Genomic DNA, 25694 nt, shown 5'->3' with positions numbered 1-25694 from the left:
AAAAAGAAAGAAGAGCAGAAAAGACCTAAGAAGAAGTATAGAGAGTTTTAAAAAGAAAAAGGGGAAAAAGCACCAGAAAGGAAAGAAATAGGGATACTTCTAACTCATTTTATATTTAGGCTAATCTGAAGATGTGCAGATGATGAAGGCTGCTCTCCATTTTGGAAATGATCTGGGACATCAGTGTGGTAATGCAGGTCTGGGAATCTGGAGCAGTGGGCCGCTGGGGTCCAACCGTTGCTCCCACCATGGCGTAGCCAAGACGATCTCAAGGGATCTCTAAAAACTGAACACCTCAGCTATCGGGTACAGGAGAGACCCAGACCATGTCTTTAAATAGCAGTTATCACTCTCTCTGCTGAGCTGACATGACCCACAAAGATTACTATTTAAGACTAATCTTTAGCTTATAAAGAGCTATTCTACCTGTTATTTTGCAGCACAACAGAAATAGGCACTAGTACGGAAAACACTTCGGTTGTTTGAAATCTTTAAGATTATTTCAAAATGTTACTGGGTCCAGTTAAATACTAATTCTCAGCTAAATAGTTCCAATGAATTCAACTCTCAATTCCTCATTTCCAAAATACTTTATTTCAAAGCTTTTTAATTTACGGAGTATTAGAATTTAAGACTGCTGAAAATCAAGGAGAAGGAGTTAAGGCTTAGAAATAAGACAAGACAGGAATGTAAAATGGTAAAGCCACTCTGGAAAAGTTTTGGCGGTTTCTTAAAAAAACTAAACAAGTGGGGCGCTTGGGTGGCTCAGTCGGTGAACTAGGTCATGAGCTCAGGGTTGTGAGATCCAGCCCCCGAGTCGGACTCCGCACTAGATTCTTTCCTCCTCCCTCCCCCTCTGCTCACCCCTCATGCTCACTCTCTCAAATAAATAAAATCTTTAAAAAACACAACAATTAAACACGCAACTACCATACGACCCAGCAACTGCACTCCTGGACACTGAGCTCAGAGGGACAAAGATTATGTTCACACAAAAATATGTACATCTCAGAACTGTGTCTGATAGTGGGGCACACTTATGATGTAAGGTGGCAATGACCCTTATGGGGTGGCCAAATATTATGTTTCTCCATTAACTCCTAATTAATTTTCTAAGCACTGCTTGAAATCCTTTTCTTTTTACTTGGAACAATTTCTTAGAAACTAACGACCAAACTGCAGTCTAAGAAACACTGTACTATTTTTAAGCCCGAACGATAAAATATGCTTCTAGTCCCTTCCATTGGTCCTTATTTGAAAACTAAAGTCCCAAATGCCAAAATCTGGTAAAAATGAGTTACAGTTAACATGGCCATTAATGACTTTATAATCTTCTGTTTAAAGATTTATTTTCTTTATTTGAGAGAGAGAGAGAGAGTGCACAGGTGAGCAAGCAGGGGAGGGGGTAGAGGCGGGGAGCCATGAGGGGAGCCGTGAGGGGAAGAATCTTCGACAGACTCCCTGCTGAATGCAGAGACCATAATCAGAGCTGAAACCCAGAGTCGGATGCTCAACTGACTGAGCCATCCAAGCACCCCTCTCTTTATAATCTTAAAGAGACAGCAAATAAGCCTGTACCAACAATCGACACAACACTCACCGGGAGATCACTGCTACCGACTCGCTGGTGGACACGGCACTGAACGAGGAGCACTCTGAGTCTCCTGGAGGGGACAGAGCAGAGATGTTCCACTGGCAGAGGCTGCTACACAAACCCACCACGCCCAGGCTGCGCTTCCTTGGGCATCCCGGCTCAGCCTTCCTGCGGAGCCACGAGCACCAACATGCAGCCTCGAACAGCCTTCCGTGAGCTTAGCAGTAGCACAGAGGAAAGAAGACTGGTGGACCGCAGAGCTAGTGAACCAATTTCCCAGAAGCCACTGCCACCCTCGGACCCATAAGGCAAACGATTACTGCAGGTGATAAAGTGAGTCAAGGACCCAGCATACAACTGTCAGCCCTCTCGAGGGTGGTGACCACTTCCCAGCTGGGAGGGGAGAGGGCCCCTTACTTACCCTCTTCCTCTTCATTCTCATCATGGCTACAGCAGTCCTCCAAACCATCGACTAGCTCTTCTTCTAGATCTTCAGCCTCACCTAGGTCTAGCTGCGCGTCTGCAGGTGAACTATAAGAAAGAATCATGCCCCAGCTCAACCTCCGTAAGAGAGGTCACAGCTAGATTCTCATCGCTTCATCACCTCCCAGTGTTCATCTCCTCCCCACTCGACGACTTGCTGTCTCTTGTCCAGATCTCACAACTCATTTTTCTGGCCCTCAGAGTTTCAGTCTAGCCATAGTTCCTCAACCCTATAGCCCCTGTTATGCAGAGAGGCACTCCATCTCCCATCTTCTCCCTCATAGCACATCAGTGCAAAGTTCTGCATACAAAACACCATCAATGAATGTCTGGTAATTGACTTCAAAGGCCCCTAGACCTCGGAATTCTGCACAAGGCCTTGGTGGACCAAGGTTCCAGAGAAGTAACAAGCATAAGAGAAGGAGCCAAGTTTGTGTATGCCCTAACTCTGAAATGGCTATCAAACAAGGAATGACAGAGAGTCTGGTTTGGTATGGAATTAAGTAGAGAATTCGCAGGCCCCAATATATGGCATTATCTCTTCCTGATTATAACCTGAAGCAGGGCTGCCAAACTCTTTCTCTAAAGGACTAGATAGTGAATCTTTTCAGTTTTGCAAGCCATTCAGTTTGCTGCAACTACTCAATCCTACCATTGGGACATGAAAGTAGCCACAGACGGCAGTAAACGAATGGGTGAGGCTGCGTTTCAATAAAACTTTATTTATAAAAGCCCGCAGCAGGTAAGATTTGGCCCACATGCTGGTCTAGTTTGCCAACCTCTGCCCTAAATTGGAAACCAAAATGCCAGGGCAGCCAAAAAAATAAAACCACTTTCAGAGATGCAGGGTTAGGGTCACCAAATTATGGTGTATATAGTCCACTGCTCTAAAGGCATCGAAAACTTTCTCTAACTTACCTGCTATCCCTAGTAGGGGAGTCCGGCCCCCTGGCTTCCTTAGGCCCCTCCTTCCCAAGCTGGCCCAGATGGATGGAAGAGAGGCGGGTGGCCACGTCGGCTACACCAAGGGGCTGAGGGGGAGAAGGCAGGATGGGAGTTTTGTCTTCTCCAAGTGCTGGGGGGTCAATCGCAGATCCACAGGCAGGGCTGTGGCTGAGCGAACTGGCATGTGAGGCAAGGAGGTGAATGCTGATGCGTTTGGTACAGAAGACGGTACTGTCCAACTCCAAGGTGTCCGAGGTGCTAGGGAGGGCCTGTTTGTTCGCTCCAGCATCCTCCTGAGGGAACTGCTGGCCGACCATGGGAGACTTCCACTGCCGGTTCCTGGTGAGGAGATCACACTGCAAGCTGGGGCTCATGAAACAAGGCTGTTCGAACTGGCCGCCTGGCCTTGGCGTCTTCTCAAAGCCTCTTGCAGTCAACTTCCTCACAGCCTCAGTGAACCGAACCTCCTTAGCCAGAGCCTGAGAAACAAAGCCACCATCCAGGCCACAGGGGGGCAGCTCTGTTCTGGTGGCTAAGTGACTCTGGGTGTACGGGGCAGAGGCCACGCTGGTGGTCAAAGTGTCTAAAGAGCTAGGGGCAGACAGGGTGCCAGGGGCAGGGGCCTCACCAAGGACAGTGCCATCGCTCTTGGGCAACTTATGTTCCACAGGCTGGAGTACACAGTCCCCGGTGCCCCCCGAATGATGCCAGGGGACAAGATGGATCATGGGGGAGGATACTGGCTTCAGGCCCTCTGGGGCCTTCGATAAAGGCACTTTAGTGCTATTTGGCCGCATGAAGGAGTTGTTATTCAGCGTGGGCTTGTAGGCAGAGGGGGCGGCGAGCGGAGACGGGATCTTCCCTGAGATGGCAGAGGCCAGGCACTTCCCTGAAGAGTTTTCCCCGGCCGCTCCAAGTGAGAGGTATGGATCTGTGGATGAGGACGCCATGGGCTGGGCCATGGGGGAAAACGTGAAAGAAGGGGCCTTATTGGCAGTGAGTCTGATGGGGAGGCTCTTCTGAGGGAGAGAGAGAGGTCTTCTTTCCGGCAGGCCTGAGCGCAGGCAGAAGGACTCCAGCTGCTGGTAAGGTTTGTGCCGGTAGCTGGCGCGGCGGTACAGCAGGGTCCCGCTGAACAGGTCCGGGAGGGAGGGCAGGTAACAGGAGCTGCTGGGGCCCGCAAGGACGGCTGAGCGCCCTGAGCTACATAAAGCACTGGGGCAGAAGAAATAGGCTGGCTGCGGCGGAACACCCAAGAGGCCAGGGCCCAAGCCCGCTGACAGTGTCCCCACGTGCTTCCTCTCCAGCTTCCAGATTGGCTTCACCTGCTGATGGGCCTGAGCCCAGCCTCTGCCCTCAGAGGGTCTCTCCGGTGGCCGGGCGGGCACGGAGCCCGAGGGGCCTCTCTGCTTGAAGCTGTTTCCCCGGCGGAGGCCAATACTGTAGTGCTCGGTTCCTGCTGAGGCCATGAGGGGCACCCATCATGGCCACATGGCCTCGTGGCCAGACTTGGAACAGGTGCCACGCACCTCTGGTAGTCGCAGCTGCATCCTCACCATCTATCCACCTGGAGGGAGGAGAATCCATTGGGGATGTTACTGTCCCGGGAGGACAGAGCGTAGGCTACAGGGGTCCTTAGTGAAGCAACAGAGCCCCACCTCCGTTTCCCGGGGGGAACCAGCCATAGCTGTCATTTAGGACCCAGAGAGGACGACACTGGACTCCTACAGGGCCTGCAGGGGTCTTCCGCCTGCCCTCGAGCAATCAGGGCCAGCTCTGTCAAGGACTGGGACTTTACAGCTCCACCAAGCAGTCTGCTCACGTGTTCCCGCTCCCTTGGAGCCCTCTGCTCTCTCTCCAGGGAAAACTACATCTCTCTGTCTCACCATCCGTGACTTCTCTGAGTGGCTTCCTTCCTCTCCTAAGCCCGGTGGGGCTCGGAATAAGGCAAGTCTGGGGGTAGCAGAGAAACCAGCCAATATCTTCCTCCTCCCCATCCAATTCTGAAAGCTCAGGGGTCACTTGAGAAACCTATTTTACATCTACTCGTCCCTGACCAATTCTCAGCGGCCCCTAGTGTGGTCTGCTTTTCACAGCTAGGTGTGACAAGATGAGATACAAGCAGAGAATTCCCCCTGCTGACCTCCGGAGTTCACTCGGAAGCTGAGACAGTGACTTCACCTCTTTAATCGTCTCGCTATAAGCTATACAGACTTAGAGCCCATCCCATGTGTCACTGGGAAAAAGAAGAAACAAAATGGAACTGGACACCAACATTGTTTTTTCTTAAAGTGACCTTATTTACGGCAGCCATGGTTGGACAGGAGAGTTTAGGGGGTAGAAAACAGGGGAAGGAGGAGGAGAGCTTGCTTTATCCCAGGCCCCAGGTGTCAGTTGGGTTGATCCCGGCGGGGGGCGGGGGTGGGGGCGGTGGTAGGCGGCAGAGAGCAGGGAGGGAGGGCCTGTCTAGGGCCCTCATTTGATGTTTCCTCTATGGCAAAACCAGCCAGTTAATTCTGAGTTCCAAACAGTCGTTAGGCATGGTCACTTACTTTCTAAATCAAAGTCACAAAATAATCTCCAGTTTTCACAAATGACAGCATCCAGAGGGGGAAAAACAAGACTCTTCTATAAGAAGTCACTCATCTGGGATAATTCTGAACGGAATCCTGGCATCCTTTCCAAGGAAGTGTTTTTGCAGTGGCTAGAGGGAAAGAATTAGCAGAGAATTTTTTTGTTCAAGTTACTTTAAAATACAAACTTCAACGGGGAGAGGACCTCGTATTCTGATAAGAGACTAATGGCCAAGGAAGATCCATGACTTCTGCCTCCACCTGTAGGAACTGTTGGTGTTGTCTACAAACACAAAGCCTACAGAAGCCACATGACGTCACTCTCTTTTCGGGCAAAGGCTGACTTATGTGGATTCTTTCTCAAGGAGAGAGGACAAGAACCACGACTCATGACTGCCAACATTCCATCTCATAGTGGGTTAAAAACAGCCTAAGTTCTAAAACTAGATTTTGATGCCAGTAACCTCAAATTAAGGAGACAGAAAATGGACCTCCACTGAGTCTAAACCACGGAAGTACGGTGCAGGGGCTAATTACACTCCGTGCATTTATGAGAGCGAAGCAGACACAAGGGAAGAGTCAAAGTCCGCCAGGGACTTTACCAGACCGCGTGTGTGTGTTGTGTATACTCAACAGATTCAGTCCCAACTCACGTCATCCTCTTCCAGGAATCCATGCCTTGCCCTACTCGTGCAGGCCAACAGACACACCAAAGTGACGGGAGAGAAGGGCCAAGGAAATAGAACTGCACTGGTCGGCTTGAAAAATACCCACTTTGTGGTTCCTCATGTGCATCCTGCTACCTCAGACCTCAGGCCTTTGTAAGTGCTCCTCCCTGGAGTCCTTTCCTTCTCTTTGACCAGACTTGAAAAGTACTCAACTTGAATACCCCCTTCTCTAGGGAGCCTTCCCAGACTCTCCACTTTGAAGGGGGTGCCTTAGCCGCGTGCCGACCACTGTCACTGCTTCTATGACCCCGAACTTGAATAATGTACCACTTGTCTGACCAGGAGCCACACACGCATTTTCCACTAGCTCGTGTCCCCTGCAGCGTCTGGAACACAGTACGCGCTCAGTATTCTGTTGAATGAATAAACTGCAAAAGTTCAGTAAATGAAGGGGACACACACTGGCAGTGATCAACACTGATCTGGGCACCTAATAAATGCCAGGTGCTGTGCTAGGCACTTTACCTCTGTTCTCTTATGCAATCCTCACAAAAACCTTACACTCGATTTACTGACGATGAATCCGAGAATCAGAAAAGCGAAATAACTCTTCTATAATTAAACAACCAATAATGAGTGGTGCTAAGACTAAAACTCGAGTTTGTCTGACTCCACATGCCTCTTAAACAGGAAGGAAACACGCTCAGTCCCTGTCCCCTCAAATCACCCTTCGGTTTCAGGGACAAGACAAAGCTCAGGTTGGAACCACTCTCCCAGTTCATACTGAGGCCCTGGGGGGTGAAGCTTGTAAGAGCATGCGTTCTCCCACCCCACCCCCTGCCATGAGCACTGCACACCACCCCGGGGCCGAGTGAACAGAACCCTCCACTCCTCCCTTCTGCACACACCAGGAGGCATCTGCCTCTCTGCGTTATAGCACACGAAATCTCCAGGGCCAGGAATACTGAATGTGAGTGGCCTGGCATCTGGCTAACTTGACTGCTAATCCAGATGAGGAAGAGGGAAGCCAAGAATACGCTCCCACCCTCTTCAGAGGCTGCAAGTGGCCTGCTCCCAGGCAGAGTGCAAAGCTGGCCAGCTGGGCAAGCACCAGAGAGAGTCAAAGGGACTCTCCTCTCTCTAGTGCGATTCCAGATCTTTTATGTCTTTGCAGTGGCTGTTCCCCACACCTTGTTTCCTCTCACAGTCCCCCTGATGTGTAGGATGGCAGCTTAGAAAAGAGCCACCTGTCTTCCTAAGGAAGCATTATCTGGACACAGGGGCCAAGCAGATGAGAAGACGGTTCAATAGAAGTCTCTTTCCGGGAAAGGGCCCCATTGAAAGTAAACGATGGCCAGGGTTGGCTAAGATGACTGTCAGGAAATGCCAAGCAAAACAAGTCTGTCACGTCAGATAATCTGCACAGACTAGATTCGAGAACATGAGGTAAACAGTATCACTCCTAACAGTACCACATACAAATGTTCTGACCTGGTATCACAGTTCCTGCCTCAGAAGTACTGTCTGGTTTAGATGAGGAAATGGTTGCTAAAAGCAGCCCTCTTCCTTCTCTTTACAGAGATTCTTGATGAAATCAAAACCCCATGTGGAAGGGAAGCAGGGACCTGGCCAGAAAATTCAGGCAACCCAGGTCCCAGGACCCTCTTACTGCTGCCACAGGCCACCTTTTCCAAGACAGGGCCTTTAATAGCATTGCCACTCAGGTGCCAAGGAAGGACCCCATCTTCCTATAGGAATGAGGAGTGACAAACTTGGAAAAGTCCTAGGTGGTCCAAGATATAAGAAGTAGAGGAAGTGAGAAATAGTTACAAAATACAACACCCTGAGAATTGTGGTTTCTGCCATAAAGTCAGACTCTAGACAGGCAAACACTGTCTGGCAGCCAGTCCCCACAGAGAGCATACTCTCAGAAGGCTATTCTTCCCGGAGGCCACAAAGCCTGTCCCCTGGGCTCCTGACACAATGCCTGGGAGATCCTTCTCTCCACCTCCCTCAAGTTTCTAAGTGCACTGTGGTGACACACACTTGATGTGTCTGTGTGTGTACCTACAGTTCTCACAGATGGCCTGCCCATCTCAAAGGAAACATTTTAGGATGAGACATCAAAGACAAGAGAACAAGAAGGAAAGGCATTTATATACATAGGAAGCCTCACACACAGGCTACTAACGGAAGCCTTGTTTTAAAAAATACCCAACTGAAGCAAACCTAAACTTAGAGTAATTGGTGATTATATAAATTAAAGGATTTACAGATCCCATTATTTTCATTCAATTTTCATACACTTCTAAACCACATATATCCCCTACTTAAAAATAACCAAAGGCACTCATACTTACTCTCTGACTAAACCTAAAGGATCCACCATCAGTCGACCCTCCAATCGACAGCTTGTGAGGGACTTACTTGAGGAGTCAACACACTGACCTCATCTGGAAAAAAGGATTTTGAACAATCTAACACATTTCACAGAGCTATTAATCTTCTATCTTTCTTGCTCCTACACATTATCTCTGGGGAATAAGAGGACTTAAGGGCTGAAGAGGGGATACAAACACTATTCTATTGTCCGCAGAGTGCGAGTTTAGAAGCCTGTTTCTGGGGGCGCCTGCGTGGCTCAGTCGGTTAAGTGTCTGCCTTCATCTGCCTTCAGCTCGGGTCATGATCCCTGCTCGGCGGGAAGCCTGCTGCTCCCTCTCCCTCTGCCTGCTGCTCCCCCTGCTTGTGCACTCTCTCTCTGACAAATAAACAAATAAATCTAAAAAAAAAACAAAAGAAGTCTGTTTCTGGTTAAGTTCCTTAATCAAAGTCCAAACAGGAAAATGCCCAGCTGAAAAGAAAGGTTAGTTTAGGGCAGAGCAGCTCAGGAGCAGGTTCTTGGGAACGAGAGTCTCTCTGAAACAGCTCTCAGAACATTCAAATATGTTTATGCCAAAACAAAATCTTGGGGTGCCTGGGGGGGCTCCGTCAGGTAAGCATCTGACTCTTGATTTCAGCTCAGGTCTTGATCTTGGGGTCATGAGTTGAAACTCTGTGTTGGGCTCCATGCTGGGAGCCCAAACTAAAATAATTTTAAAAATTAAAATAATTAATAATTTAAATAATTAAATAATTTTAAAAATTAAAATAATTTTTAAAAATACCAAAGATCTGGAAGAATTTATGCCAAACTATTATGGCAGATACCTTGGGGAGACGGGTGAGAGGAGGATGGGGCAGGGGTGGGGGAACAGTTCTCTAGTTTGCTTGTTTAGTCTTTCAAAACAAACAAACAAACAACAAACAACCACGTGACATTTGTGTGCAGTATTCCGAGAGTCTCCAGGGCACTACTGCTCCTTTCGGCCCTGCTGGACCAGCAGTCACCACCCCTTCATAACTCAAGTCTGAGCTCTGATGAACAGTGAATTCATTCAGTGCTAAAACCACACAGCTGGAATGTTTGGGAAAAGACAAGAAAGGAAGTATCATAACCTCCTGCGGGGTAGTGATGAAACCAAATTAGAGAATTCACATACAGCACAGCGCATGGTCCACACTAAACAGTCAAGGGATGGCAGTGATCACGCTCGTTACGACTGGCATCAAATGATCTTTCTCCCCTCAGCCCTCTTCTCAAGCTACCAAGAAGAAGGGTGGGGAGGGGGACGCATCTGGAGAAGGCAACAAGTATTCCACTGCAAAATTTCAGCTAGTACAAATAGTGTTCTTTTAATAAAAAGACACAGTAATCTTGTCATCTGGAAACTTCTGTGAAATTTATTATATTACCAGTAATTCGGTTCTTCAGTGGCAGGTCTGACTTGGCACTAAAAAAACAACTGAAAAGTGCTTTGGGATATACTCAAAGAAAACCCTTGCTTCTGGCTCTTACAGTTTTTATATAACTAGATGGCTGGGATTTCCAAAAACACTGGGAGAAAAGTTAAAAAGCGATTGTTACTCACCTACTGCCTGGACCCTAATCACTACATACTATTTGTCAATAAAAGAAACCAAGTAACTAGAGCTCCTTGGAGAACAGCTGGAGCAGGAAAAGTATCAGATGAGCCTGACTGTCTCTTATGCTGCAAAAACTGAGGAAATTCTCAAATTTTGATAGAGACATATCATAAGATCATAGAAATAGTTCACGTAACAGTTAACAGTAAAACACTAGATGTTTTCCCTCTAAGACTGAGAACAAGGCAAGGATGCCTACTCTCCTCATTTCTATTCAACATTGCACTGGCAATTCTAGCCAGTCCAACAAGGCAAGAAAAAGAAATTAAATGCATGCAGATTATAAAGGAAGAAGTGAAACTATACTTACTTGCCAGAGACATCATCTTGTACACAGATAATCCCAAGAAATCTACAAAAAACCTACTAAAATAAGCAAGTTTAGCAAGATTATAGGATACAAGATCAAGATACAAAAACTGATTTATTTCCATACACTAACAAGTAAAAACTGAAATTAAAAAAGTGCACTGAAAACTACAAAACACTCCCAAGAGAAATTAAAAAGTTAAATAAATGGAGAGATATAACATGTTCATGAATTAGAAGACTCAATATTGTTAAGATGGCAAATTCTTCCCAAACTGACCTATGGAGTAAACACAATTCCTATCAAAATCCCAGCAGGCTTTTCTGGAGAAACTAATAAGCTGATCCTAAAATTTATATGGAAATGGAAAAGACCTAGACCAGCCAAAAACAATTTTGAAAAAAAAAAAAAAAAAAAAAAAAAAGAACAAAACTGAACTTACACTACCTGATTTCAAAATTTAGTATAAAGCTATAGTAATCAAAATAATATGGTATTTGCATAAGAATAGACATATAGATCAACAGAACCAAACAGAGTCTAGAAATAGACCCTTCCATTTATGGTGAATTAATTCACAATAAGGTTGCCTATGCAACTTATTGAGGAAAAGGATAACCTTTAACAAATGATGTTGGAATAAGTGGCTATTTGTGTATAAAAAAATGAACTCAGACTCTTACCTTATACCATAAATTAACTCAAACTGGATCAGAGAGCTAAATATAAGAACTAAAACTATAAAACTTCAGGCAGAAGACATAGGAGAAAATGTTACTGGCTTTGGGCAATTGAAAATTTTTAAGAGAAAATGTGCTAACAGTCCAGCTGTTGGGGTGCCTGAGTGGCTCAGTTGTTAAGCGTCTGCCTTCAGCTCAGGTCATGATCCCAGGGTCCTGGGACCTAGTCCCGCATCAGGACTAGAGCAGGGAGCGTGCTTCTCCCTCTCCCACTCCCCCTGCTTGTGTTCCCTCTCTTGCTGTCTCTGTCAAATAAATAAAATCTTAAAAAAAAATAGTCCAGCTATTAACTGGATTATATCAATGAAGAATTTAGAAAAACACTACTGAGAGAATGAAAAGAAAAATCTACAAACTGGGAGAAAATATTTGCAATTATAATGGACTTGTATCCAAAATACGCTATGAACTCTCACAACTCAAGAAGATGAAAACCAACCCAATTAAAAAAATATTTAAATAGGCAATTTTGAAGATAGCCAAAACATCTGAATAAATATTTCACTAAATAAATACATAGGTGACTAATAAACAAGAAAAGATGATCAATATCTTCAGTCATTAGGAAAATGACAATTAAAACTACAATAAGATACCCACTAGAATGGCTATAACCAACATGGACTGATAACAGTGTTGACCACAATATGGAGAAATTGGAATCCTCCTACATTGCTGATGGGAATATACAATGATACAATGATACAGCCACTTTGAAAACCATTATGAGTTTTGGGTGCTTGGGTGGCTCAGTGGGTTAAGCCTCTGCCTTCAGCTTAGGTCATGATCTCAGGGTCCTGGGATTGAGCCCCACATCAGGCTCTCTGCTCAGCAGGGAGCCTGCTTCCCCCATCCCCTCCTGCCTCTCTGCCTACTTGTGATCTGTCTGTCTCTCTCTCTGTTAAATAAATAAATAAAATCTTTAAAAAAAATTATGAGTTTTGTAAAAACTAATATATAATGACCCAACGATTCCACTCTCAAGTATCTACCAAAGAAAAATCAAAGCATTATGTCCAAACACTTACACACGAATATTCATAGCAGCATTTTTCTTAATAGGCAAAGACTAGAAATAATCCAAATGTCCATCAACTGGTAATAATAACAATAAACAAAATATGATATATCCATTTAATGGAATGTTACTCAGCAATAAAAGGCAACAACCTAGATTAACCTCAAAAACACTCTGCTAAGAAAAAGAGGCCAGACACAAAAGACTATATATTGTAGGATTCCACTTTTATAAAATTTCTAAAAAAGACAAAATTATAGAGATAGAAAGTAGATCAGTGGTTGCCTGAGGCTGAGGGTGGGAACAAGGAATGACTATAATTGGGAATGAGGGAATTTTATGGGGGTGATGAAAGTGTTCTAGAAGCAGATGGTGGGGGCACCTGAGTGGCTCAGATGGTTAAGAGTCTTGTCTTTGGCTCAGGTCATGATCTCAGGGTCTTGGGATCAAGCCCCGCATCGGGCTCTCCACTCAGTGGGGAATCTCCCTCTCCTTGTCACTCTCTCTGAGTGCTCTTGCTCGCTCTCTCTCTCTAATAAATAAGTAAAATCTTAAAAATAAATAAATAAATAAATAAAATAAAAAATGAAACCAGATGGTGGTGATGGTTGCACAAATGTACAAACTTACTAAAAGTGATTGAGCTCTACTTTTACAGTAAAGGAATCAATTGCATGGTATGTAAATTATACCTCAATGAAGTCATTAAAGGTGGAAGAGGAAAAAAAGGACTTAAAGGGCCTAAAGAGGCTCCCTCTAATCAAATCTGGGACAACCCGAGCAGCAAAATAAATGAGTATCAGACTACGTAAAGCAAGAATCCATGAATCCACAGTGATATAAATAAATAAAAGAATGAATGAATGAATGGGGGAGAAGGAACAACAGCTCCCTCACAAAAGAACTCCAACGGATAAGAACAGAAAATCACCACTGACAACCACCATGGTAATAACTGCTTTAGGCAAAACTCATCAGTGGATCCTAAAATTGGTGGGGGAAAGATTACTGGGAAATGAGATCATTCTATTGTCTCAAAATACCTCTCCACAGATATTTATTAATTACAAAAGGGAATAAAGAAACAACTTGGGGTGTTTGGGTGGTCCACTCTGTTGAGCCTTGGGCTGTTGGTTTTGTTTCGGATGGTGATCTCAGGGTCATGAGATCAAGCTCCACGTTGGCTCCACGTTCAGCATGGAGTCTGCTTAGTTTCTCTCTCCCTCTCCCCACTCCCAGCCATGTGTACCCTCTCTCACATAAATAAATAAATACATCTTGAAAAAAAAAAAAAAAAACCCAAAACCCATAACTTTACAGTGGAGAAACCAGGCAGACATAACCATAATCAAGTGATCAAAGTTCCCATCATCAGGAAGAGCACAAATTGGCACTATGCCCTTCATGACAGGACTCACTGAAGGACTCGTCATCACATCTGTGATTTCCTGACCTAAATGCACCACCTGAATACAAAGGGAAATATCAGACAACACCAAGTTGAAGGTCATTCTACAGAATAACTAGTCTGTACTCTCCAACTGTGTCAAGCTCATGAAAGACAAAGGCTGAGGAACTATTCCACTTACAGGAGGCAAAAAAGACAAGACAACCAAACGCAGTTGTGCCGCTAAAAAAACAAAGGACAGTGACAGAACAACTGACAACGTCCAAATAAGGTAGATCTGATAATAACATTATAGTATATGGTATTATATCAACATTAGTTTCCTGATTTTGATCAATATACTGTGTCGATTTAAGAGAATATCGTTGTTTTAGAAAACAGGAAGTTTTTAGGAAATATTCAGATATGAAGGGGTTTCATGACTGCAAGCTACTGGCAAACATTTCAAAAAACAATTTGTAGTTCACTTATGAACACTAAAGCAAGTGTGATAAAATAGTAATATTTAATAAACTTGGGTAAAAAGTAAATAGGGGGCGTCTGGGTGGCTTAGTCGTTGAGTGTCTGCCTTTGGCTCAGGTCACAGTCCTGGGGTCCTGGGATGGAGTCCCGCATCAGGTGCCCTCCTCGGCAGGGAATCTGCTTCTCCTACTCCTACTTTCCCTGCTTGTGTTCCCCCTCTCTCTCTGTCCGGCAAATAAATAAATAAATAAAAATTTTTAAAAAAGTAAATAGGAATTCTTCGTATTATTTTTGCAGCTTTTTTGCAAGTCTGAAATCATTTCAAAATAAAAGTTAAGGGGGGGCGCCTGGGTGGCTCAGTGGGTTAAGCCTCTGCCTTCAGCTCGGGTCATGATCCCAGAGTCCTGGGATCGAGCCCCATATCAGGATCTCTGCTCAGCAGGGAGCCTGCTTCCTCCTCTCTCTCTGCCTGCTTCTCTGCCTACTTGTGATCTCTGTCATATAAATAAATAAAAAAAAAAAGATTAAAAAAAAAGTTAAGGGAAAAAAAGTTTATTACAACTTTTAGAGGGAAGTTTGGTTTTCCTCAGACTAGGGGGCAGACAGTGCACAATTACCTTCAATTCTTTGAAAGAAGACTAGCAGGAATGGATTTTACGAGGGAGTGATTCCCGCCAATGAAGCAGGACTCACTCCTCCGCTCCATTACCTGAAGCCGGCTTGAGTGGGGATCCACCTGCCATCACCAAGGTTCAAGAACTAAGGTCACCTGCCTTATGAAGGGCATCCCCAGGACATCAGTCTTCCCAGTGTAGTCACCTTACTATTAGCCAGCCACCCAGCACACTCTGCTCTAATCGGCCCCTGAAGTGACAAACTCTGGCTTAAGGGGAGTTCGAGGGAGAAGGCAAACACCAGAGCCTGACAGCTGATGTTCAACAGCACTTTCCCTGGGGCCCATCAGCGCACAGTGTCAGGGATATCTTGTTTTTTTTTTAGGGAAGAAGTGCTGTTTAAACCGGATTCTATGTGAAAAATCTCACCGCCCAACAAAACACAAGTCCTTATCTTGCCTTTAACCTAGAAAGCAATTACTGCCGCCACCATCTGGGAAACAGAAACTGAGAGGCTGAGACAAGGACTGGCTAGACTCAGGGGATCACAGGGACAAAATGGGAAACTCAAGGGTTTCTATGATTCAAGAAGGGAACATGCTTCCTCTTAATCTCCTTGAAATTAGATGAGAATGTCAGATTTTAATAAAGTCATGCTAAGGACAAGGGGAGCAGGACTGAGATAAGAAGGCATCAATCACATCCCTCACTTAATTGATTCACTTTTAAAGCCAATTAACCTTACAGAGTCAGGGGCAGTAAATAAGCTGCACCTGCGCAAAAAGACTTCCGTTAAAAAAAAACATTTGCAGGCAGAAGGGTCTGAGTCACTGGAACAGGCGTTCATACAACACCCAAACTCCCACCATACCCTGGGTAATGATTTCACCCCGACCTCCAATCTTCACTCCTACTCACCCAATCCATCCACAAGTCTTTCCGGCCTCAAGTATATGTGCCTGGAGCCATCTATTGCCCTTCCACCATTATTCCCTTAGTCCACACCACTATCCCCTCTCACCTGCTGGTTTTCCCTGCTTCTAACTCCTAACACCTTCTTTACAATCAATTCTCCACACTGGTCAAGGTGCTCTTCTTAGAATGTACTTAAAGCTATCCGGTGGCTCCACGGCCCACGTGATCTGACTCCCCTCTCTCTCTTTCTCTCTCCGACCTTATGCAAGTCACTCTTCCTCCTCAGCAGGCCTGTTCCCACCTGTGCTCCAGGGGCCTTGTTGTTCCCTCTGAAACACTCAGTTCCCTCACTCAGGAATCAGCAAACACCACCAGCCCAAAGAGCCTGTCAACACCAATACTGCCCCACCCCCGATCAGTCCCTATCCCATTACCTTATTCTAATCTGTTTCACTCTTCTACTAGCTGAAATTACTCAATGTTAATATTTCCTTATAACTGCTAAAGAAATGGTGGACGAATAAATGGGAACTGATTTTTTTTTTTTTTTAATAAAGGATACCAATGGGGTATGAGAGCTAAGCATGTAGACCTTTTCGATCATTTTAATTTCTGGCTATATAAATGAATCACTGAGTCAAAAACCCTGTTCATTATTTTTAAAGTAGAAACTTCAACTATTTCTGCATTCCTTTGTTGTGTGTTTATCTTCTCTTCCAGCATGAAAGCTCTTTGAGAACTGGGACCTTGTTTACACAGTCTATGCCCAGCCCTGGAAATGTAATCAGGGCTCATGAAATATTTGCCGAATACACACAGGCGTCTACAGAGGTAAAACCCAGCACGGCCACTGCGGGCCCTCTGCAGATGAATCAGCTTCTCTTTTCCCACCACCGTCTCCTTGCTGCTACTTCTCTCCTCAGTGCAGGAACTCAGCCACAACCACACCAGCTCCTTCAGGGCGACCTTTTCCTCCCCATGGTGCCCCCTCCAAAGTCCTCCATGGCTCCCGTTTTATCCTCCCCCACGATGTCCAACCAATCTGCTCTCACTGTTTCAACCATTATCCGCAGAAGCTCCACTCTTCAGACCCGACCTCTCTCAAGCTTCATGTCCTCGTCACCAACTGTCTCGGCCACCTTTTCCACATGCATATCCGACCTCTTCAAGCCTGTCACACCAGCTCTGCACACTTGACCTTCCATTTCTTTCAGTGGAAGCTTCTTTCTCTCAGTCGCCTAAGAGGAACACTTAAGCCACTTCTGACTTCTTCCTTTCCCTAATTCTCCAGAGCCAAGCCAGTTATAAAACTTGAGAGAGATTCTTTCTCCCTAGCATGCTTCCTCCATTTCTCCGCCACCCCCCCTCCCCAGAGCCGGACCACTGCAGGAACACCCAGACTGAGGTCTGTTTCCAGGGTCCGCCCTTCCCAAGTCCACCCTGTAGGCAGCCTCCAGATTAACTCTAATTGATTTTACTTGATCAGGTTACTCCCCTTTCAAAAATTTCCTAGGAGTCCTCACTGAATATCATAGCAGCCCACCAATCACCTGCAACAAAATTGGGTGCAGGGGGCCTGGCTGGCTCAGTCGGTATAGTGTGCGACTCTTGAACTCACGGTTATGAGTTCAAGCCCCATGCTGGGCGGGGAGCCTACTTAAAATAAAAATAAATAAATAAAAAACAAAACAGAACAAACATGGGCTGCAGATTCCCAAGTCCCATCTTCAAAGTAGATTCAGTGTAGGTCTGGGGTAGGGCTGGGAGTCTGCATTCCAGATGATTCTCACCTGAATCAGCAAATATAATCTAGATTTCTTAGTTTGGGTTGGAAGGAGTTTCCACCTCCTTCCACCGTGAACTCTGCCCTATGAACTGTGCTGGTCTTAAACACTAAACTCCTGGAATAAACCTTTCAAACTGGTCTGCAGGCCTTTGCTCCACTAAGCCTCTTCCTTCTGAATCATTACATTTTCTTTACCTGTTCCAGGCACAGCTCAAGCCCCACCCCCTCCATGAGTATGTCCTGCATCTCGAGCCCTCTAACGTGATACTTCACAAAGGCTACTCTCCCCACTGTTCTCTTTCACATGGAGGTGCCTCGTAACCTGCACGGATGGTTTCTACAGGGAATCCCTGGGTACCTGTAACAGACAGGAGCAAAGCTCATCTGGCAGGAGCGGGGAAGATCACCTCAGCAATGCCAGCCATGTCTCCTCCCCAAACAACTTACGGACCAAGTAGGGCACTTGGTCCCTGGAACAAAGTTTCAAAAACAATTGACTTGGTGTGATGGACCTGCTCCTTATCAGTTACCACCACAAAGCTGTTAAAAAGAAAACAAACCAAAAATATTGACTAAAGAGTAAGAAAGGAGGATGAAGAACCACAGAGCATTCTAAAGAGAAAATGGCCTCAAACACCCCTTTCTATTTACAGGCCGGGCTCAACCCCATCCCCACCCCTCCCAGCACCCAGCTGACCAAGTGCAGGCGTCTTGCCGTAGAATCCCGACCGCCGCCCCCGGCTGCAGTCTCAGCGGCCAGCCTCAGGAATCACACCAACCTGCTTTGTCATCTTTATACAGCACTCGGAATCTGCCTATCTCATTGTGCCTTCCACTCTATGAGATGTAGTTTTGCCTCAAATTTCCTCCTTAGTCAAGAGTGAACGAAGAACAGCCTATGCCAGGAAAATCTACGGCTGTTGTTTCAAATCACCAAGTCTCTAGAGGCCGGGCCCAGACCAGCTGGGACAAGGTATCTATTTCTACAGAAAGCAATTATTCATTACCCGCAGATTAAATCGCTCTCCTGTATTACAGGAGTGTGTGTGTGTGGCTCTTGGGACCTGCAGTTTCCTCATTCTCCTCCGCCTAGGAGCTTCCCTCGGTCACCAGGGGAACTCAGGACATCAGAAATGGTTCAGTGTCCACCATTTGAAACATCTTGAATGAGATTGCTTTATCTGCTCAGTAGTTCTTTTAGAAGACAGAACTGACTTACCAGGAACCAAAGAGAATGGGGAGGATTGTAGGAATCATCCTCATTTTCTCTTACAAGATAAATCCCTAGCTATATCTCCCTAAACAAAGTTGGAGGGGCAATGAACTTCTTGAAGGTCTACTGATCAAGGAAGGTCAAAACCCCAGCCCTTTGAGAAGGGAGGATCAGGACCACAGATTAAGACAGATGGCTTTCGCAGAACACGGTTCGGCAATGCAGAAGGAGGTGGCGAAGCGGAGAGAGAAACAGAGCTATCAGCACCTAGAGCCGAGGGGGGCCAATCTACAAATTCCTGAAAAGTGAAAACTGTTGAAGGCTTAACATAATTAGGTGACGAGCTCTCCTAGAGCCTTGGCTTATTACCACCTTCAGAAAGGAACCTCCATCCTCCTCCTAAGGGTGGAGTGTGGTCCTCAGGGTACTGTCCACAGTGTCTGCTAGGTAAACTAGTTTCCCAACAAAACTAAGATGTGATTTGCCTTTTTAATTGTGCCGGTCTCTCCATGACGGTTCAAAAGCAGGGATGGGTCAGACTGTCGGTGCCCCAGCAAGGTCGGAGACAGCGGCACACCGAGCCAGATCCTTGCCCTCCACAGGCTTCCTCACCACACAGTAGAAGAATGCCAGCTTTACCCAAAGACGTCCTTGATGACACAGTACAGATTATCTTAAATCTCAATCTGGGAGTGCATCTTTTTAATGCTCTGTGTGACAACACAAGGAGCACGTGTAAAACACTTCCTTGGTGTACAGAAGGTGATGGCCACCTCTAAGGCAAGCACTGTGTGTTCGAATTGCAAAATTTTTCTGTGGGACAATATGTTCACTTCATAGAATAAATGACACGAAAGTGATGGGTTATTCAGACTTTGGCATTTGGCAAACGTTTTCTAGAAAACAAAACAAAGTAAGACAACCAATTCAAGAAAAATAACTGACAGTATTTGTTGCCAGTGATAAAATTTCAGTTTTCAAGAGAAAAATTAGAATTTGGTTTGACAGTTTGACAGCTTCCCAAAAGTTAAGCATTTTTCTGATGAAAGTGTGGTGATAATAAGAATGATTTCTTTTTTTTTTTTTTTTGGATACTGTTAATAAAATGTGACAACATTTGGAAGAGCTGTGTAACTCAATGAAAACAGTCTTTTCCAGATACCTATCACAATGTTACAGAATCATGTCTGGGTAAAAGGCCCCCAGCAAAAAGAAACAGGAATAAAAAAGAAAAAAAAGACCCAGTCAAAATGGCTCAGTCATTGGGCGTCTGCCTTCGGCTTGGGTCATTATCCCCGGGTCCTAGGATAGAGTCCTGCATCGGGCTCCCTGCTCAGCGGGGAGCCTGCTTCTCCCTCTCCCACTCCCCCTGCTTGTGTTCCCTCTCTGGCTGTCTCTCTCTGTCAAATAAATAAATAAAATCTTAAAAAAAAAAAAAAAGAGAGACAGACCAGTGGATTTTAATGTAACGAAGTATGAAAAGTTATTTTCAGATTCCACACTGCAATAACCTCCATAAAACCATCCCTTGTTAACCTTTGTGTAATACCAAAGAACACCCACAATTACCAACTGAATGGCTGTGAGGCTGGGTTTTCTTAGTAATTCAACCAAAGCAACACATCACAACTGACAGAGCACAGAAAGAGATATGAAAATCCACCTATCTTCTATACAGCCAGATGTTAAAGAGATTTGCAAAGACAGTGCTACTCTTCTCACTAATCTTTTTGAAACATTATCATTTTTCATTTTAAAAATTAGCTTATGGGGGTACCTGGGTGGCTCAGTTGGTCAGCTGTCTGACTCGTGATTTTGGCTCGGGTCATATATCCAGGTCATGAGATAAAGTCCCGTGTTAGGCTCTGGACTCAGCGGGCTTGTCCCTCTCTGTCTGTTCCTCCCCGCTGCTCCTGAGCTCTTGCTCAAGTAAATAAATAAATAAATAAAATCTTTTTAAAAATAAAAATAAAATAAAAATTCTACCTATGTTAACTTGTAATGCATTTAGTACTTCTAAATGAATTAATAGGGTGGGGGATAGGGTAACGGGGTGATGGGTATTAAGGAGGGCACGTGTTGTGATGAGCACTGGCTATTATACACAACTAATGAATCACTGAACACTACATCAAAAACTAAGGATGTACTATATGGCAGCTAACTGAACATAATTTAAAAAAATGGAAAAAGAAGTATTTTTAATAAGTTATAAGTGAAAAAACTAATAAGTATTTCAATTTCTAATATGGTAAACATCAAGATTATATATCCCACATTAAAAAATACATTGAAGGTCCCGGAGAGGTTCTGAAGTGCATAAAGGAGTCCTAAAAGCAGTAAGTCTGAGCACCTCTGGTTTAAAACACCATTGCCTGTCCAGAATATCCCCGAGGGCACCGAAGGACAAATTTCTCTGTATTTCAGGGCCTAAGAGAAATTAGCACTCTCCATATTTATTCCCAAATGCCCAGTTTGGTTTCCCACTTCTGCCAGAGGAGAGGGTAAGAAGTTCAGGGCACTTAAGAAAATTTTTCTCTGCATTTCACTGACAGACCAAAGCGTCTGATCCCATGCTGGAATCCAGGAAGCCTATAATCAGACAGTTCAAGTTCACAAAGGAATGTAAACTCAACTCCAGAGCGTGAGTGTCAGATCCTAAAGTTAAGGCTTCATCCAGATATAGCTGTTTGGCAAGTAACCTTTCACTTACACGCTCATTTTTGTATTTGGTAATAAATTCTCTTTCATCCCTTTCCCTCCACCTACTCTCTCAGTGTTGGTGTTCCTAAGAGTTCAGTCTTCTCACTCTGCCCGGCACATGGTCAGTATTCAATAAACTCTCCTAGAGCAGTCTCTTCTATCCCATGACTGCAACCACCTCCTCCATTCTCAATGTTTTATCATCCCCAGACTTCTGTCAGGAGAGCTCCAGACCTACAGAATGACCTCCTGGGCCTCTCTACCTAGATATGCTGTAGGGACCTCAATTCGTCATATCCAAAGTGAACCCCTTTATCTTTCTCCTCAAATCTGCCCTTCATCCTAATAGTTTCTCCTACATCACCACCTACCCGGTCATTAAAGTCTGAACTTAGGATCGTTCCAAACTGCTCTTGTCCCACGCTCTGTATATCTATTTTGCCACCAGGCCTTGTCTACTCCACCATCTTTAACATCTCCATGCCCACTGCAGCCAACATAGAGCCCTCATCATCTCTAGACTTGTCTCAAGTTTTCTCACTGGCTCCCTGCCTCCAGTCTAAAATCCTTCCTATTCAACCCCACACGCTGATGCTACAGGAACCTCAAACACAAATCTAATGTTATCTTCCTGCTAATTATCTTTTCTGTGGTTTTCCTGCAACATACTCTTCAAATGGTTTTACTCATGTATCTCCAAAAGAATTTAAATCATGTATTCCTTGCACATTTAAGTTTAATTCTAAGGTTTCTTGTCACAAGTTTAAACAAGCTTATTCTTTTGTTAAAAGGAGGTCGAATCTGCTAAGCATTCTATAAAAAGAGCTAAGTTAAGGATTAACTATAATTTGAATAAGCATTTCATGATTTGGTAAAATAATTTTTAACCACCTTACTGAAAAACACACACCTAAATTAAAAGAAATCTCTTTAAAAGTTTTTTATGCAAGTTTTATCCTATAGCTTGAAAAACCCATGGTCCCAAAAAACATTCTAGCCACATTTAACTGCTGAGTTCGTCTGAATTCAGAATACCACAATACCAATCAAGACTTACCCTAATAGCAATGTGTATTAGGGGAAGACAGGAAGCCTTCTCAGTTTTCCAAAGTAATTTAATCATCAAAGGAGGACTTCTTGAAATCAGTATTTCCTAAGACTCCACTTGGCAAACTGCCCCCCCCTTTTTTTTAAAGATTTTATTTATTTGACAAAGAGAGAGAGAGAGAGAGAGAGAGCAAGCACAAGCAGGGGTAACAGCAGGCAGAGGGAGAGGGAGAAGCAGGCTCCCCACTGAGCAAGGAGCCAGACCTGGGATCATGACCTGAGCTGAAGGCAGATGCTTAACCTGCTGAGCCACCCACCTGAAATTTTTATACTTGGGACAAAACATTATAATTTGGGAGGTGGGAGGGATATTCCATCCCTCCAGCCCCACCTCTTCTTGTCAGGTCAGTTTCAGAAGCATTCATTTGGAAGCTGAGGATTGGGACACTGATTCTTCTAAAGCTGTATGTGCAGGTATATTCCTTGGCAGTCCTGGGCCCCAATCACCCTGCTTGAAAAACCTGAGGATACCATTCTCTTCAACAAAGCATCTACAGCCCTTTGTGATCTAACCCCTATTAATTTCCCTCTTCCTATTTGTCATTGGATGGCTACCCCCAAACCCAGCTCAGGTCTGTCAAACTGTTTCCAATTCTCTTTTTAGACCTTGCTGTATATTTTCTAAAGCTACTTTGTATCTGGAATGTGCTCTCAACTTCTTTATTCCCAGAAGACACTTGATAATTTTTCAAGGTTCCATTTAGCCAAACCAATAAGCAGCTGGTAACTTTCTCAGCATCAAGCGGGTGGGTCTCATACAGTGTCTCATATTTTTACTGCAAGAAATGAAGGATGGACAGAATACTATCCCAAAAGTCCCCCAGCTACTTGCTGATTGGCTAAATCAACAGGTGATGAAGTTGAGAAAGATGTGATCTGGAGTATCTGAGGAAGCAAGGATGATTCCATAAAGGATCAAAACATTTTCTGGATCCAGAGTAAGAATGTGAAGACCAGGGAATAGGGATTGTATATTTTTCCAAGCAAGTCTAGGTTAACTATGTTTCTAGTGTTTTATCAGAGCACACACCACACAGTATGGCAAATGCTTGTTTACTTGATTAAAAATCCCCCCTAGACTATAAGCTCGGTGAAGACATGCCTGCCTTGTTCACTGTTGCCACCCCCGGCGCCTTCCACAGTGCCTTGGTTCACTAAATACTTCTCGATGTTTGTAAAAAATTGTTGAGTGAGTGCTTACATAAAGGGATGGATAAATTAGGGGTTAAATGTACAAGATCTCAAATTCTGTTCGAAACTCTACAGTTTAGGAAAGTATTTCTCTATAGCTCCTAAAGATGGGGAAAGAAAAAAGTGGGCATTCATGTTCCGATTCAGCTACGAATTGAGAGGAGCTTGGGCTCCCACCCCCGCGAGAATTTAAACCGCAGCGCGGCGGGAAAGAGGAGGCACGGAGGCCCAGGGTGAGGGGATGCTGCAAGGGTTCGGGCACCCAGAGGCAGGGCTAAGTTCACGGGGCGTGGGGGAGGGGGGAGAAGGGTCCCGGGGACGCGTGAGGACCTGACCCGGTGGAAGGCCGCAGCCCCCTCGCCTCCCTGGATATGGAGAGGTGGCGGGCAGGAAGCAGGGCTGAGGCGGGAGCCGCCGGAGGGCTGGGGACCCGCGCGAAAGGACCCGGGCAAGAGGGAGGGGCGGGAGAGTCGGCGGGCGGACGGTCGTTGCCAGGGCTTCGCCGTCGCACTCACCTAGAGGACACAGCTTCGCTCCGGCTCGGCGCCGGCTCTGCGCTGCTTCCTCCCTCGGCCTGCTGGGCAAGCCGGCGGCCTCAGACGCCCCTAGCAACCACGCACCACCACGCGACCCGCGCTCCCAGCCGCCGGCGCCGAGGCCGCCTGCCAGGCACTGCGCGCGCCCCCAGCGGACAGACCGAGGGCCTGGAAGGGGCGATCGCGGCCGACGCGCGGGAGGCAGGCGCGCGGAATCTCGGGGGTTGTGGGGCCTGGGAAGGCAGGCCGTCACCTGCCTCGCGCATGCGCAATCGCTTCAGTGCGCGTGAGCCTTGAGAGCGGAATTCTGGGAGATGTAGTCCCGAGACAGAAAGCCAGACGCACCCCACCCCCCTCACCCACCCACCCATCCACCCATCCCCACCCCCACCATAAAAAACTACAATCTGGGATTCCAGGATTCTCGCCTTCTCCGGGCCTTGATACCACCTCACCTGAATGGACTCTTTCTTTGGCCATGCTTCAATCCGCTCCTCTAAAATCAAAGAGTTCAGACCTTATTAAAGAAGTTTCTTAGTAGTCCTTTTCAGCAGAAGTCTTTCGAATTTGACCCCAGAAAAGAAGACACCGCCAGATCCGCTGTTTCCCGCCAACCAACTTTCCCCTAACTCCAATCTACTCAAAAGAGTACTATTACAACCACCTGAAGCTATGGGCTTCAGGTATGCACTTAGAAAACACTAACTCAATTCATCGTCTCCCTAGGCAACGCAGACCGTGCCCCCGATGTTCAAATGGATTTGAAAATCAAAGGAGAGGGGCGTCTGGGTGGCTTAGTCAGTTTAGCGTCTGCCTTCTGCTGGGGTCATGATATTGGGGTCCTGAGATCCAGCCCCACTCACATCCGGCTCCCTGCTCAGCCGGGAGACTGCTTCTAACTTCTCCCTCTGCCCCGCCCCTGATCACGTGCGCGTATGCTCCCTCTCTCTAATAAAAAACCTTTAAAAAAGAGAAAAAGAAAATCGAAAGAGAGCTGAAGGGTGAAAAGGTCTTTTCTAAACAGTAGGCTACAGAAATAAAGGGCACAGTAAAAGGTGAAACTAACCTAGTAAAAACAATCTGGACCAAAGTAAGGAACCTTACTTAATAAGTAATTGATTCCGGCAACAGTATTGGCAGATGCTAAAACCGTTGAAGGACCGATTGGGGGAATTTTACACTGGAAGGATCCCCTTTAGATTTTAACCAATCTTAGATCATGAAATGCAGGACAGCTATAAATTATGTTTCCTAATGTGATGCAATTTGAACTATACAATATTTAGGAAGTAGTGTATTTTTTTTTAAAGATTTTTATTTATTTATTTGACAGACAGAGATCACAAGTAGGCAGAGAGGCAGGCAGAGAGAGAGAGGAGGAAGCAGGCTCCCTGATGAGCAGAGA

General features: G+C 45.4%; 1 protein-coding gene across 4 annotated transcripts in view; it reads right to left on the bottom strand.

Moving 5' to 3' along the window:
* The window catches only part of LOC111144057 (tubulin tyrosine ligase like 4), a 34555-nt gene extending 9768 nt beyond the window's left edge, over positions 1-24787 (bottom strand). The window contains exons 1-5 of one of the 4 annotated variants that reach the window (XM_022498163.1): positions 24745-24787; positions 5575-5726; positions 2996-4589; positions 2016-2125; positions 1601-1664 (exon numbers count right to left, since the gene is read on the bottom strand). In XM_022498163.1, coding sequence (XP_022353871.1) covers positions 1601-1664; positions 2016-2125; positions 2996-4491 — 1670 coding nt within the window. In that variant the 5' untranslated portion in view covers positions 4492-4589; positions 5575-5726; positions 24745-24787. Of the gene's footprint in view, positions 1-1600; positions 1665-2015; positions 2126-2995; positions 4590-5574; positions 5758-24268; positions 24389-24744 lie in introns of those variants that run through there. The other 3 variants (XM_022498155.1, XM_022498171.1, XM_022498147.1) reach the window with 3 other exon arrangements.
* Positions 24788-25694: the final 907 nt, after the last annotated feature.

This window comes from Enhydra lutris, unplaced genomic scaffold (genome assembly GCF_002288905.1).
Source record: "Enhydra lutris kenyoni isolate GAN:26980312 unplaced genomic scaffold, ASM228890v2 scaffoldscaffold1, whole genome shotgun sequence".
NCBI lineage: Eukaryota > Metazoa > Chordata > Mammalia > Carnivora > Mustelidae > Enhydra > Enhydra lutris.
Note: the sequence above shows the minus strand (reverse complement) of the source record. Positions and strands in the feature narration are given on the sequence as shown.